The sequence below is a fragment of the Ambystoma mexicanum genome, chromosome 6p, assembly GCF_040938575.1.
Source record: "Ambystoma mexicanum isolate Mex_15411 chromosome 6p, UKY_AmexF1_1, whole genome shotgun sequence".
Taxonomy (NCBI): Eukaryota; Metazoa; Chordata; class Amphibia; order Caudata; family Ambystomatidae; genus Ambystoma; species Ambystoma mexicanum.
The window spans coordinates 1,484,185,498-1,484,201,736 of NC_090935.1; the positions used below are offsets into that span (position 1 = coordinate 1,484,185,498).

The window sequence follows — 16,239 nt, forward strand, 5'->3', positions numbered from 1 at the left end:
TGACATCACCCACTAGTGACATTATGGGGAGTGATGGTAAATGTCCTTCAGATGTGTCTAACACCTGTGTTTGCAACCCAGAACATTCAAACACACACTATTGCATTCCTACTCATTCACCCACCAGTCACTCACTCATACACCTTCTCTTACATTAACTCTCACTGCATTCTCCACACAGGCACACACCCGCCCAGAACATTCAAACACACACACTATTGCATTTCTTCTCATTCACCCACCACTCACTGACCCATAGCACATACATACATCGGGCACACTCTTCACACATGCAAAATACACATCACTTTTTTATTTTAAAAAACTTCTTACCTGTTTTTACAGCTGCGGTCCATCACTCCATGCCACCCTCGGCTCATCCATGCGGCTCACAAACAGGAACCAGGAGGCTGGGAAAGCTCCTGGTATCTGCATATGAGCCGCAATGAAGCCGGAGAACATGGGGTTGTAGATGAGCATGGCATGTGACACGAGCCAAATGTCATGGTCAGCTCACCCTATTGAGTGCTTCCTTCTCACGCTGTAAGCCCCGGCCCAGCCTTCACCCTGATGAGTGAGGACGGGGCTGGGACCCCCAGACCAGGGGTGGTGGGGCTCGACTACTCCAGTGCCCCAGAGATTCCATATGGGAGACCACAGTGGTAGCAAGGGAGACCGTAGGGGTCCGAGTTGCGATCCCTGGCAACCCCCAAATGACGTCCCTGATAGTGGGTAATACGAGGTCTGCTGCCTTAAAATGCACCATGCTTTCATGCTCTAATTACTGCTCAATGCCCCTTTCCAAATTCTACTTTTCTCAGAAGGAAGACTGCATACGCACTTTGGGAATAAGATAGCCCAGACTCAGGTTTAATGTGAGTTGCTGTGCTGGTTACCTCAGTTTATCTTTTTCCTGGCAGCCCTTGGTGATGTTCATGAAAAACATGAAGTTCGTAGTGATGTCTGGTGTGAACGACTGCTTGAAAGCAGTTCCCTTTGTTAGATTGGCAAAAACAAAGAAAGGAATACAAAATTAAAATACACATGATGAAATGATTGAGGTTTGCATTGCTGGAAACAAAATATATGGATAGGAAATGGTACAGCACTTAAGTAATTTTATTTTTTCTCTTTCTTTATCACCCTAATAGAGGCAAACAAACACAAACTAAACAGAATGACAACAGGTTTGAATAAAATAAAAGAGTACATGCAGCTAGGAAAAGATGAATTGGGCAAAATACAATCCGCAAAGATTATGGAAAAAGACAGCAATGGAGAAGGTAATCAATCATATTTATGCAATTATAGCTATCCATTTGCACATTTGGTGTTTGTTTTTACTTGTATTATTGATTGGCCACGTTAAAAATCTATCTACATCTTTTGCATGTAATGCATTTGAATTAAACAAAAACTTCCAATTTGATATGATTCTGAGCGAGCACTGTTGGGTGCAGTACAATCTGGCCTTTGTGGGATTCTACTGGGAGGCCATAGTTTCCCTCCGGGCATTAGAAGAGGTGACAGGCACCATCTGAGAAGGGTACCTAAAAGGAGAAGGGGAAGGCGCCAGGTTGTGCCATGGGTCTAACAAAAAAAAGGAAGTTCATATTACAGCTCTGCACTGCTAAATAAGAAAATTAAGTATCTACTATAAACATATGTGTAACCAGCAGGGACGGGGCACGCACTAGGCAAACTAAGCAGCTGCCTAGCGTGCTCGCCATCAGGGGGCTCCAGAGAGAAGGATATTCCCTCTGCTTTCATGAATTACAAAAGTGATGTAAATGAATCTGAGTTAAAGTAGCTACATAATGTTCTCTTGCAATTAGGGGGTGCCCTGCTGTAAATCACAGCACTCACATTTCTATGAGTCTCTGACATGGCGGTTAAAGCAAGGCTATTGCTTATTGACACATGTTTTGAGCAGCACGTCACATGTCTGGATGAATTAAAAATATGTAGGCCGGGCGTGGCCTGGAGTGCCAGCGATGTGGCAGTTCCATTGATGGCCTCCTCATGGGTCCGCGGCCATTAGCGTAATATTGCTGGTTCCTGCCATGCTAACCGCCAGCACGACATAGGATGAGACACCGGAGCCTCCCCTGCATCACCGGCTGCAACCTGGGTGCTTAACGGCCCCAGATTCACAGAAAATGCAGTGAGGGAATCGGTCTCCAGGGCCCGCACTGCAAATTCCAAGATAGCGGCCGCAATTATGAGTCCCTGCCCCCACAGCTCGTCAGCCTTACCTCGCCTGCCGGGGTCCAGCTTTGGGGATCAGATCCCCTCCGGCTCGCACTAACAGTGCGCTGATGCTACTGGCTCCCTCCCGCCCCTCAGCATCGCCCAGCTCCCGTGTGGGGCCACCTGCACTCCCAGCTGGCCCTGATCCCTTGGCTCTACACCAGCAGCACTCTTGCCTGGACCGGCTTGCCCACATGTGTTACTGGCGGGGCTCCGACTTCGCTGATGCTCCTCACGCACTTTGCCTACCGGGTTGACCGGCTGGATGAGCCCTGATCCGCAGCGGCCCTCTACGCAGAAGTGCTTGCCTGCACAAGCCGAAACGCTCCGGCTCCTCCTCCTGCTGAGGCCCCCAGCCGGAGGGATCCCGGGTGCACTGGCGACGCACTGGTCCCGCCGGCTGCTTCCCCCCGACAGCTTCGCCTAGCATTTGCGCGGGGGCCGCCCGCACCTCCAGCTGGCCCTGCTCATCCCACGGCCGTGACACCGGCGCTCTGGCTCTTCTCTTGGTTGGGGCCTCTTAGCCCGAGGGATCCCGCGGTGGCTGCTCCCGCCCTCCTCCTCTGAAGCCAGCTACCTCGCCAGAGCCTTGCCCCATTGGGCCCTGCCAGCAGGACCACCACATCTCCCCATAGGAGCCGGGGGCAACACTCCAATTGCCGGTGGGCACTCTCCTGGTGGGGGGACTCCTGGACATTATCAGCCACTATCATCAACGTGGCACCAGCACCTGGGAGGGGAAACGCGCTCTACTCAGGTGACCCCCGGCCACCCTCTATTACAACACCTTGGGGTTCTGCCTCCTTCTTACCCTGCCGCAGGGTCCCCCTGCTCTCTGTGGCGGCCCTTCCCACCACCAACCTCCATCTGGGGGCCCTGCTGCTGGGAGTGTGCTCGTCTTCTGAGGCCCACGGGGGCTGCCCCTCCTGCTGACTAATCCACACCACCGACTTCCTGGGGCGCCCCTGCCCACCCCTCATCTTTACCAGCCGGAGGGAGCCTGCCTGCGACCCCTGCAACCTGAACCATACAGAAGTGGGTCATAGAGCCGCAGCCATCTTACCCTGCAGGCCCGCTCCATTAAGGTACTTTGTCGCCCTTTGAGGGAGTTAAAGCACTTCCCGCCTGCGCAACCTCCTGGGGCGCCCGGCTGTTAGGGATAATTCTCTCTTTAGGCTGAATTTCCCAACCTAGTGAGTCCCCCAGCAGCTTTGCTGGATTTCTGGAGTTTGTTTTTTTCTCCTGCCAAGAGTGAGACTCTTTTTCTCCCACTCTTGGACATGATTTATGGTGTTCCTTTGACTGTTAATGTGTTTTATGGGCTATGGGGTCCTTTACTCCATAGGGTCTCATGTGTTTTTACTATGTGTGTTACACAGCACCCTCCGTGCAGTAACACCGGGGTGTCATAGTGACACCCCACCATAGACTCCATACCCTGGGACTGACTACTGTCTCCCAGGGCATGTAAAGTCACCATTGGCTTTACTAGTCCCAAATTATTAACAGAAACCAGTACAAACCATCATATTGTGGACGTACTGGTCGGGGCAATTCGATTGCCCCGGGGTCTGTTAGTCGAGGGGGAACGTCTCTGTCCCCCCTGATTGAGTTTTGACTGGTGGCAGTATAAACTACTTTTTATATTCGACCGCGAATATTTCCCTATGGGATTTTCCCATTGTTCGAGGCTACCAACTTTAATTATTTAATTCTCATAGCCTCGAACATACTGCCGGTTTATTTAATTAATATTAATTCGCCGGTTGGACGATGTTACGATTGGACACCGGATCCTCTCGGACCATGCTCCGGTCTCGCTCACCCTGTATGTATGTATGTATGTATTTATGCTTGTATAGCGCCGGTAGCCCGTGGGCATCAGGGCGCTTGAACAATACAACACAAATATAGTGAGAGACAGAGCCTCACCAATTCCTAACCCTGAGCTGTCATTGGATGATAAAAGACTACATTTCTTACTTAAAGATGTATGTCTTGAGACGTTTCCTAAACGCCAGATGGTTATTTTCTGTTCTCAGAGCCTCAGGAAGGTTGTTCCACTGTTGTGGAGCCAACACCACAAAGGACCTGCCCAGACCAGATTTCAATCTGAATTTGGGAACAACCAGAAGGCACTTACCTTCCGATCTCAGCCGTCTATGAGGAGCATAGGGCACTATGCTGTTCTTTAAGTAGCCTGGGGCTTTGCCATATAGGCACTTATGCACCAGAGTGACAGTTTTAAATTTTATTCGCTCCTCAACTCTGAGCCAATGGAGGGACACTCTGGCTCGTTACATGGTCCCTTCTTCCCTGCGGTCCCATGACCCAGATCCTCCTCCCCACCGCCAGTGGAGCCTATATGACCCTATCTTGGGGGACATGGCAGTGAGAGACACAATCGCCAGAACAATTAAAAACTTCTTCACTGAAAACCATGACGAGGACACCTCCCCGGCTAACACCTGGGACGCTATGACGGCAGTGCTGAGAGGGGAGCTGATCGCCCAAGGCGCCTCATTTCACAAACAGAAGCAGGCGGCCCGCGCTGCCCTGGAAGCCAATGTCCGTAAGGCTGAGGCCACCCACAAATGTAAGGGCTGGTCCCCAAAATCTTATAGGGTCCTACAAATGGCAAGAAAGAGGCTCGAGGCACACTACGCCGACGTCACAGCAAACCTGCTAACCAGAACCAAACAATGGTACTACGTCCATAACAATAAGGCTAACAAACTGCTGGTCAGTAAACTGGCTAAGGAAAAGAGCAGAAAAACCAAAGGGGATGATCAACTACACGGATCACGAGAAACTGCGATTGGCAGCCGCCCATCAGTCGGAAATAATGACCACTGTCCTGAGGGACCTAGATGAGCAGCGCTCCTACATCCAAGAGGCGGCGCTTCCGCCCCTGAACCTGGAGGTGAGGGAAGAACTTGAAACGCCTATCAGAAGTGAGGAAGTGGAGGAAGCCATTAAAAGTCTAAAGCCCAGGGCCCCAGGCCCGGACGGATTCTCCACATGATTCTATAAACTCTTCCGCCCCCAATTAGTGGCCCCCCTGACCCGCCTCTTCAACTCGTTCGCATCCACTTGGACGGTGACCCCAGCGATGCAGGAGTCCATCATGATCTTGATTCTCAAGCCTGGAAATGACCCCCATGAGAACAGCTCATATAGGCCCATCTCTCTGTTGAACTTGGATGCCCATATATACTCCAATATCCTGGCCAATCGCCTCGCACCTATTCTTCCGAGCATCATAGACCCGGATCAGACGGGGTTTATATACCACAGATCGGCGAAAGACAACATTCGCAGGGCACTGGATCTAATAGAGGTCACCAGTCAGGACTCTCAACAACTGGCCCTGGACACAACCAAAGCCTTCGACAAGGTGTACTGGCTCTACCTGCGCCTCACCCTTGAGGCCTTCGGCTTCGGCTCGACCTTCAGGAGGATGATCTTAGCGAATTATCAAGCCCATAAGACCCGGCCGCTTTTCGGACCCAAGCCATCTCACATGCGGAACGCGATATGGATGTCCACTATCCCCCCTGCTTTTCACTTTGGCCATGGAACCGTTAGCCCAGTGAGTTCGCCAGAACTCCCTGATTAGTGGCCCGAGGATCAGCTCAGCCCAACACAAAATTGCCCTCTACACGGACGATGTGTTGCTAAGCATTGCGAACATCAAAGCTTCCATGAGTGCAACCTTGACCGAAATCCAGGACTTCGGGAGGTTATGGGGATCGCCATCAACTTCCACAAATCAACAGCTCTCGGAGTGGGCCTGCTCTCAGGCGAGAGGGAGGCCCTAGAGAAGCACAGCCTGTTTCAATGAAGCACCCAGGCGATCCCATATCTGGGGGTTCAGATCCCCGCTCACCCAGCGAATGTTTACCAGGCCAACTTCCCCCCACTCTTCGTGGAGTTGGAAAAGGACCTTGCCCGTTGGCAGACACAGGAGATCTTGTTGCTGGGTCGCATAACAACATGCAAAATTAACCTTCACCCACGCTTCCTTTACGCCTGCGGTTCCCTCCCAACCTCAAACCCTCTTCCCCCTTTACAGCGGCTCCAAAAGAAAATCATCGGCTTTATTTGGAAAGGCAAGAAACCGCGGATCCCTAAGAGAACGATGATGGCCAGCACGAGACTGGGAGGACTGGGCGTGCCGGACCTCCGAAAATGCCAAATAGCCGCACAACTGGCCCACTTTCAAGCATGGAGACTTGCCACTGGGCGCCCGAAGTGGGTAGAGATCGAACAATCCCGCATCCCCCTCCCCCTTCGCTTTCTCACATTTATCCCTACTGCACTACGCCGGAGTTGACCAGGAGTGTTGACCGCCACGAAGCAGTCGACAAAGGCCTGGGAGTGGGCCCGCAGACACCGAAGAATCCCAGGAGGCTTGAGCGCATCCTCCCCAATCTTCCTCAACCCTCCCCAGGAGCACACCCAAAGAACTTTATGAACTGGGTGGCAAGAGGCCTTGAAACTCTGGGGCAGCTCTTCACAGGGGACGCCCCCCTCACCTTCGAACTTTGTAAAGCGAGTTTTCAGCTAGCGGAGACAGACAGATTTACCGAGGCCCAACTGAGGCCCTGGTGCTCCCATCCCCAGACTTGGGCGGCTGCAACACAACCCCTTGCCCCGCTAGAGCTCACATTGAAGGACCTGCCAGCCCGGGGAAAAATCTCGACTCTCTACAAACTATTGCAGGAAAACCCCCTCCATACTAGGCCCTCCTATATGCCCCAATGGAAGGCGGACCTGGGTCATGCTATTGAGGATCACACATGGATGGACGTCTGGACAAGAACTCGCACAGCATCTCGTTGCATCACTAACCGGGAATGTGCCCACAAACTGCTCTTGCGCTGGTACTACCCCCCCTGCGCCTCCATCACTTTCAGCAGGCCCTGGATCCCCACTGTTGGCGTCTCTGCGGCCACCCTGGCTCCTACTTTCACATGTGGTGGACCTGCCCCAAGATAAGGGAGTTCTGGACCCAATGCCTGGCCACCATAAAGGACATCACACAGGTGGAAATTCCTCTAACGCCTGAGCAAGTCCTCCTGGGGATACCGCTCCCGGACTCTTAACCCAGAACTGGGAGGAGGGCAACTTTAGTTAGCAGGTTAGCAGCTAAAATCACAGTGGCTCGCACCTGGAAGTACACGGAAGGACCCCTGATGATCCTCTGGTGGGTTAAACTTTGGGACATCTTGATAGCTGAAAAGGTCACGGCATCCAAAGCGGGACTGCTCCACCGATTCGCCGATATTTGGGCACCAGTCTTAGACTATGACCAGAGCTACCCAGCTCTAATCTGCAAGCCACGCTTGATCGTGAGAGCCCTCCACTCTATGGGCGACAGCTCACCGCCTGGTCAGGCTGAAGAGGCCCGGAAACAATGCCCACTTGGGACACAGGGGTGGGGGGATGGGACATTTTGTCTTATACGCTCTGCGAGGTTAAAAGCAATGTTACTGTATAGTTTCTCCTGTGCGCAATTTATAAATAAACAAATTTAGAAAAAAATATGTAGGCCTAGGACTAAAGAATATTAATAATACAACATAGAACCAAGGCACTCACACCAAGTACGTCAAGAGTCATGGTGGAACCCTCCTTAAAATTTTGGTGGCAGAGAATGGGTTGGGCAACGTACACCTCCTAGGTAGGAGCAGGGGGGGAGGGTTAGGGTCCTCATGCAAGTTCAGCAACAAGGAGCTGAAGAGCCATAGCCACATAGTCTCAGAATAGGCCAAAGTGTGCTGTGTTTGCTAGACATTTATTCTGAAGCATTTTTATAAGCATGGCTAACCTGATAGATCCAACTTTTAAGCAATGCTTGAAGGGCTGACTCAGATCACTGACCGCACAATTGATTAGTTACATTGGAGGCAATGTTTATTTTTATTTATTCAACTTTAAAACTGCTTCATGACAAAATTGACTTTATTTTGGGCACACATCCTATTTAAAAGTTGAAATTCTTTTTGTATGGGTGAATTAACAGCTGCAAGCATTATCTAGCAGTTGATGGAAAGTTAACAAAGAAAAGATGCACAATTAACTTGCAATTTCCTATGCTAACTTAGAAAGATATACAAAATATACTGGCCAAGCCTTGCTGTCTTTGAAAGTATGTTTATGTGGGTCTTCTGATGTTAAAATGTTGGTCAAACATTAAGCGTAAGTATTAAACAAATTGAAAATTTGGGAAGGTAGCATTTGATGATGGAACAATGTATGCCGCATAAATGCAGTGCTGGAGCAACTAATACGTCCATGGGGGTGATATTCAACATAGAGGATTGCTGATGAGCTTTGACTGGAGTGAACATGTTCTCCAAAAGGCAGTGTAAGATCCTGCCTAGCTGCACTCCCATGCAGTCTTAGGGTTTGCTCCCTAGCTGTCCCCCTCCACCTCCTTGGAGAGAGGGTATACTGGGCAGGCGTGGGAGTCAAAACTTTCATACAGAATTGCACAGTGCACCCCATGTACATGCCCCACGCCCAGCCAGCACATGATCACTGGTAAGAGCTGCCGATTGGGGTTGAGGGTCATTTGAAAGAAGAACTCTCCATGTGCATGTGAGCTAGCAGACTGCATGAATCTAAAGCTGGTGCTGACTGTACCTGTTCCTTGCAAGTGAAACTTGCAATGTCATTGCCTATGCTGTGCAAGTAGTCTGTTGAGGGAACATGCCCTGCTGTACTTGTACTAGTGTGTGATGGAAGCTTGCATTGATCTGTTGTGAACAGTTGCTCTGCCAATGTAGCTTATCTGTGAGGGAAACATACACAGTCCTTGGCATGCTGTGCCATAACGCGTGCTACAGAACATGCACTGAACCTGGCAATGTTGTATCTGTTTGTGAGGGATGTTTGCCTGGCCCGTCCTATGCTGTCCATGTACCCATTGGTTAGGAAAACATGTAATAGACTTGCCCATGCTGTACTTTTATTGCTTGAGAGGGAAACATGCACTGGCTTGTCCACTTTACACATGTACATGTTTTTGAGGGGTGCCGTCACCACTGTGCTGGGATAAGTGTTCCTTTTTCATACAGCTCCTGATCTGTGTCCTGCATTAATACTACACCCTGTATTCCTTCCTTGTGGATGCTGCCTGCTTTGCTTAAAAGTGTTGGGCACCTTTGCTAGAACACAGATACCCTCTCTGTGAACTACTAAAATTGCCCTTGCAATGGGACGTGTTTATTTTTCTGATTCCAGTAAGCATGAAGTGGGAAAGTGTACTTTAAGGGATTACACTTGCTTCTTGTGTGACCAGATTTTTTGGATACCTACATTTCTTTTGATCCTGGGGGACCCTGAAGGCACCTATGTCCCAGGCCAAAAATTCATTAAGAAGGCCTGGCATAGTCAGCCTATTACTAAATCTGTAAATCTGGGGAATTAAGCAGACTCACAAAATTGTTTCATTTCAATTTACTTTTATTCAGCATAAAACCATTACAAGCGTACAGCAAGAAACATTTAATTCAAGTATTGGTATTGGCACATACATCTGTAAAACCGGAAAGTATATAATACAATTAAAAACCAGGAAACAATTCCATTACATGCACTTTCAAAACATATTACCAATTCAGGCTATAAATTAAAAGAAAACGATTGGTAAAATAATATATAACTTTAGGTGTGAGTACACTCGCAGCCCCTATAGAAAATTGATTTTACATAAACAACAAAGCAAATTTGTAGAACAAGTCATCTAAAATACAGCAGTAAAAACATCTTGTCCTGGATATATCTTAAATGTGTTTGATTCTGAGCAGTTGTATACATTTGCCCACCCTCTTTCCCTGATCAAGTCATCTGTCTGCTTACAGAACTCCAAAGCTACATAGGATGATCTAATACCTCATTCACTCAGTATTTGCTTAAGATAAATACTTCTCAACACTTAAGCCGCGGTAAGAGAAAAATAATGTGAATTTCGGTTTCTACACTAGTACCACACAACGGGCACATACCAGAGGTGTATAATCCCCACGATCTTGTAAGAGATGCCAGCATAAGGCAGCCCATTCCAAATGTAATAGATAGGGCTCGTACAAAAGGAGTATTGACTTGGTCAAGATAAGCTTTGAAACCAAATTCCAACTTATTTCTAAGATAGTGGAAGCCCAGCTTCAACCTGTCACAAGAGGTAACCACGGTTTTCCTTCTATAAGAGACTGAAGTGTCTTTTTTATTCTATGAATCTTGGCCTTAGTTATATTCTCGGGATTGACCCAAAGACCTTGTTTGCCTAATTCATATAAGATTTGTTTAACATGGCACACCCAAGGAAGGTCTTTTCCTCCTTTTAGATTCATGACATGAATCAATTTGTTTGGAAAATTTACAAGATACTGTGATTGCCATAAATGTAACCAGTACATAAGTGGTTTGAGCGATATCACAATATTGACTGGAGGCATATCAGTTTCTAAATGAATCAGCATATTCGGAGATTCCTGTGAAAACATCAACACATTTTTCAGGAATTTGTTCACAACTTTTGCCAAATTTCACATGTTGCCATAGCCCCAAACTTGTGCCTCAAAAGTAGCAGCTACAACAGCCTGCTTCCCACATAATTCCTGTCATGTCTATCAAAAAATGATTGGGTAGCACCACTATATTTATGTTGCATAGGCTTTAAAAATGGTGATGACCACTGCCCATTTTTGTCGAATAATGCCTAAATAAATAAATCATAATACTTAACTTGGTCATTTAAGCCTTATGTCCACAGCTTGGCATTTGGCAAATTTTGGTCTAAGGACCAGAGATTTGGTCGTGCCTATATTAAGAGGTAATTTCAGCTCCTCGCATTTTCTTGTGAAGGCTGCCATTGTGACCCTGACGCCTTGTGCGGATGTGGACAATACACAGAATCATCTGCCCCCCCCCAAAATACTTGATAAATATCATGATTCAATTTCAGAGGGTCTAAATAATTCAATAGCGAGGCTTTTATTACTTCATCAATAAATATGCAAAATAGCATTGGGGCTAGGACGCACCCATGCCTTACGCCCTTAGAGATGTCCAACTGACACATGGTTTCCCCTGATAGATCACACCTCACTATCATTTTGTTATTATTGTAGAGTAACTGGACACAAGTTAACCAGTGACGTGACATATTGCTGTTTTCTAGTACCTGCTACAAGAGATCTCTGGGTACCCTCTAAAATGCCATTTTTAAATCTAGAAACACTGCATATAATTTCATCTTTAACAGGACAGTATATTTTTGAATTATTGAATGCAGCGAAAGATGTGATCGACAATTAAAAAAAAAACGATTGTGTTTAGCTTGTTTACAAACTTTAACAACACAAATAAAATTTGATTCAATTATACAAAAATATAAAATCATGTAATTAGTTTACATATAAAAAATGTACAGAATTGTTAATATTATTAAACAATTAATCTTTAAAACAATATGAATACTTAGGCTAACCAATTGGGCATTCACCCAGTTTAAGTAAACTACCCACTTATGAAGCTGTTGCTACTTTAGTTCGCTTACTCAGTCTGCCAGCCATAGTTCTTATGCATTTCAGATTTTCAGGTTTCAATTTGTTATCATTACCATGCTTAATGATTCCAAGGACAAAATATAGGACTACCCGTTTAGCCCTATAAGGTAGTAGACCTAGCTACTTAATGATAATCTTTCTTTGCAAATGATCTTTTTATTTATAATGTCGAAGAATCGAGTTAATGCTAGCACCAGGGTTATACTCGTTCCCCACATACACCTTGTCCATAGCCAATCCCTTGAGAGTTCTGTAGACCCAATGTTTCCTTTGCCTAAGATTTCATTTCTACACATCTCAAAGTGCTCACAATACAAGACCAAATGCTTAAGAGTTTCACTTTGCGTGCCCTGGCCACGAAAGTGACATGCTCCCTTCATTCCGTCATGATTGAGAGGGAACCAGTGAATGATTCTTTCATTGGTGTAAGACTGGTTCACCTTAAATTGTAAATAGAGATCTCATGCCCTACTACAAGGAAATCGAATTAGGTAGGCCTGGCGCGGTACTCTTTTAGTAATTAACCGTGTTGATTCTTTATAGTATTTGTAGTTCCCTAAACGTTCTATTGTCTGACACCAGTCAAATAACTTTTTTTTTACATGCTCAGGCCTTAGGCAAAGGTGCTCAACATTTGCGTCAATCGATTTGAACAATGTATTCATTTTGTCACAATGCACTGCTATTGACTGCTGATTCAATTTTTTTATCATGTTGGCAATATCCTCATATAAGGAATTGCTTGGAGGGGGGATTATTTTGGCAAAGATGTTTAGGAGTCTCCACTTATATGTTACCAATAATGATAGGAGCCCTAATTTGTGCCACAACATTGAGTTCAGTAAAGAGTTTGCTAGCCTAAGGGTTTGCTTCCAGACCCTTCCTTGGATCCGATCCAAGATAAGTTTGAAATTTGCTAGACACATGTCTAGTCCATATAGGATGACCGCCTCTACATTTAGGATGTAGAAATCAATGAGAGGTATCATAGAATATTTGCAATGTTTGCTATATATCACTTTCATTTGGAATATTAGTAGCCTGATTTTACTGTCAAGCAAGTTTTTCCACACAGTGTTTGATGACGTGTCGCGTAAATTGTATCCCAAGTATTTACCAGATACTGCATGTTCAACGTGCAGTTCATCAATGACCCATTTAAATACGAAAGATTTCTTTAAGTTATTAAAGAAAATGATCTTTGATTTTGTGACAGTGGAGTGCAGATTGAGGTTCTGTGCATATTGATATGATATGATATGGCATTCATAACGCGCCTATACACAAGTGTTTCAAGGCGCGACGAGGCAAGGGAGGGGAACAAGGGGACATACAACCATTCTACTAGGCCAGGTGTCATTCAGATCGCGCAAGTGCATGAGAAGGGAGGAAAGGAAAGTGCCGTACATGGGAATAGATAATAACAATAAATAAAATTGGGCGAAAAGCTCTCATTTCATCAGGAGTCCAAAGGGGGTTTTGTCGAATAGGAGAATATCGTCGGTGAAGGCCAACTAATGGATATGCAGCTTTCCAAGTCTTACCGGAAATGTGCCCTTTTGGTGCACAAGCTTGTCCATATCACTTAAGTATAAGTTAAATAGTGTTGAAGCTAAATTACATCCCTGCTTTACTCCAACCCAGGTCGAAATTGGTTGAGTTAGGGCCCCATATTGATTTACTTTTACTGAATAGGAAGTGTCCTCATGTAATTTAGTTAATAACAGGACCATTTGTGCCGAAAAACCCAACTGTAGCATCTTGTTCCATAGCACGTTGCGAATCACGCAGTCGAATGCCCCAGCTAGATCAAGCAACGCCATGTACACCGGTCCCGTATCGCACATCTTGCTCTTAGCAATTATATGTGCCAGAATGGTGGCATTCAAGGCAGTCCCCATCTGTTGGCGAAAGCCAACCTGAAAACGTGACAGGATGCTATTTTGCATCATATAAATTTCAAATTCTCTTAGGATTAAAATGGAGAAGATCTTTGCTGAGGCATCCAGAAGTGCGATTGCACGATAATTCCCCAGTTCCGCTGGGTTACCCTTTTTGAAAATTGGCACTATGATAGAAGTGTGCCAAGATTTAGGTATCTTGTTTGTTAAATAGATGTTATCGTATTTTAGTTTTAGCACAGATGCCCAAAAGCTCGGATCATGTTTGAGCACACAGGCAGGAATGCCATCCGGCCCAGGGGCTTTAGAGTAATTTAGACTTGATATTGCCCATTCAACATCTCCAGTAGACCAAGTTCATACAGTACCATTCAATCTGATGCAGATAAAGATCCTCACATTGATGAATTTGGATGGTAATTTATATTTGTCTCTAAAATGAAAAGTCCACATTTCAGCAGATATGGACAAGGGTAAATTGTCCACCTGGTGAGAGGAGACGTTTCTTAGCAAGGCCCACACTGATCTTCTGTTATTATGACACAGGTGCTGAATGATCCTTTGGTTATCCGCAATATGAAGATTGTATTTAATGATGCAGCATTTGTTCCTATACAAGTTGCAAATCAATTTTTTCCTGTGTAAATACTCTGTGATCGGCCCTTGAAATAATTTGAAGTCTCGCAGTTGTTTATTTTTAGTCTGTTTTAGGATCCGCATCTCAGGATTGTAAAAATATGTGTATAAATAGAGCGATTGGTTGCATGGTCTTTGCCAAGTTTTCTCACCATATTTGTTATTGTTTGGTTTGATCGACAATGCTCCCACCAGCTTGGAATCTAACTTGAACAGTGTTAATAATGTGGTTTTCATCCACCCATGCTTGAATGTGGTCAAGAATCACCTTTGCGAACACTTTACCAGAACAACCTAAAAGTGAGATTGGACGGTAGTTTGCTGGCTGATCATTGCCCCCCTTTTGTAGATTGGGACAATTTCCACCAAACACCAAGAATACGTGACCCTCTCCATATTGATAAAAGCCGTAAATAATTTTCATAATACTGGTGCCCAAATGGGCGGTTATATTCTTTAAAACAAATCTAAAGGAATTCTATTAGGGCCTGATGCTTTACCCGCTTTTTGGGAATTGATAGCATCAAAGATCTCCTTCAACTTAATTTCCAACCTATTACATTCCACAATTTGGACTAGAATTAGGACTGTTTGTGTTCTTGTGTCTATATCCTCTTCATATAAACCAGGAAAATGATTGTGCCAGGCATTGGGAGTTAAACTACATTGGATAGTTACATCTCCTTTAAGCTTCCAAAAAGATTAATTGATACCTTCACTCGTAATTATAAGTGGATACTCAACAGTGACATCTCATATTCAAGTCTTGCCTTGAAAAAGACCTGTGGAGGTCGAAACACGTGTTGGCACGCAACTCTGTTATTTGAAACAAATACGATTAAATAATGCAATCTATCCACGTCTCAATTGAAATACATATTGCATATGGACTGATCATGAGGACTTTTGACATTGCAGATGTATAACTTGTGCGAGCCGGCAGCGCATCCAATGGTGGAACATTCACTATCTCTTTCAAATTAGTAAAGCAACACACACTTTTTAGAGGGAAAGAATGCAATTGAACGTAAGCATAAACTTAATGACACTTCACAACTTCTTATTTCACAGAGATACAGTTACCACACTAACTTTTTTAGCAAGTAAGTAATTTTACACTTGTTATATTTTCAAGGCAGAATATTTTTCTTATCCAGTCCTTAGTCCTTCCCTTGTCTATTGCATAAGTTCTCTTAGAGGCAGAAAATGGACCCTAGTGGTCTAGTTGCCAGCTGTACGCAGGTTGAAATAGGGTTCAGTTGCAGGAAAGTCAAAGTTCCATAGGAGATATTCTTAAACAAGTAAGCATTCACTTTCAGAGTTAGCTAAAGTATTCACAGACTTCATAGCATAGAAGGCTCCCTATATGTGTTCCAGCATTAGGCCTGGGCAAGTGTTATGGGCAAACTCCTAACAACACAGATCACCCACTCAGCCTCACAGGATGCACACCATACTAAAGGTAAGTTTTACCCAAGCCCCACACAGTACCTTAATAGAAAGGAAGAGCTTCAGAGTGGATGCCTTCAGGGAGCAGCAGCACAGGAACCGGTCCCTAAATTCTTGATCTGGAGACGAAAGAACTGGACACTGGATGGGAACTTGCAGCAGTGGTCGTCAGAGGAGGCTTCCAGCATACGACTCTTCATTTATTCTTGCAGCTCTGCGGATTTGATACTTTTTTACAGCAGCCAGATTAAGAACAAATATTTCTGGTAGGTTTCTCTTCATCCTCTCGGTCCTGCACTCTGGTGAGGGGACATCAGGGATTCGAATCGTGTCTCTGGAGGTCCAGGAGGAGTCCACCAAAGTCTCGGACGGATTTGGACTTCAGAAGACCATGCACCACATTCAAGCTTGAGGTCCCAGGTAAT

The 16,239-nt window shown here is 45.6% G+C and overlaps 1 protein-coding gene across 2 annotated transcripts in view; it reads left to right on the forward strand.

The window, feature by feature from the left end:
* Nucleotides 1–16,239, forward strand: part of LOC138511073 (coiled-coil domain-containing protein 158-like) — a 1,302,957-nt gene that overhangs the window by 632,611 nt on the left and 654,107 nt on the right. For both annotated transcript variants that reach the window (XM_069626572.1, XM_069626573.1), the window contains exon 5: nucleotides 1,152–1,283. In XM_069626572.1, the coding sequence (XP_069482673.1) occupies nucleotides 1,152–1,283 (132 nt within the window). The remainder of the gene's footprint in view (nucleotides 1–1,151; nucleotides 1,284–16,239) is intronic.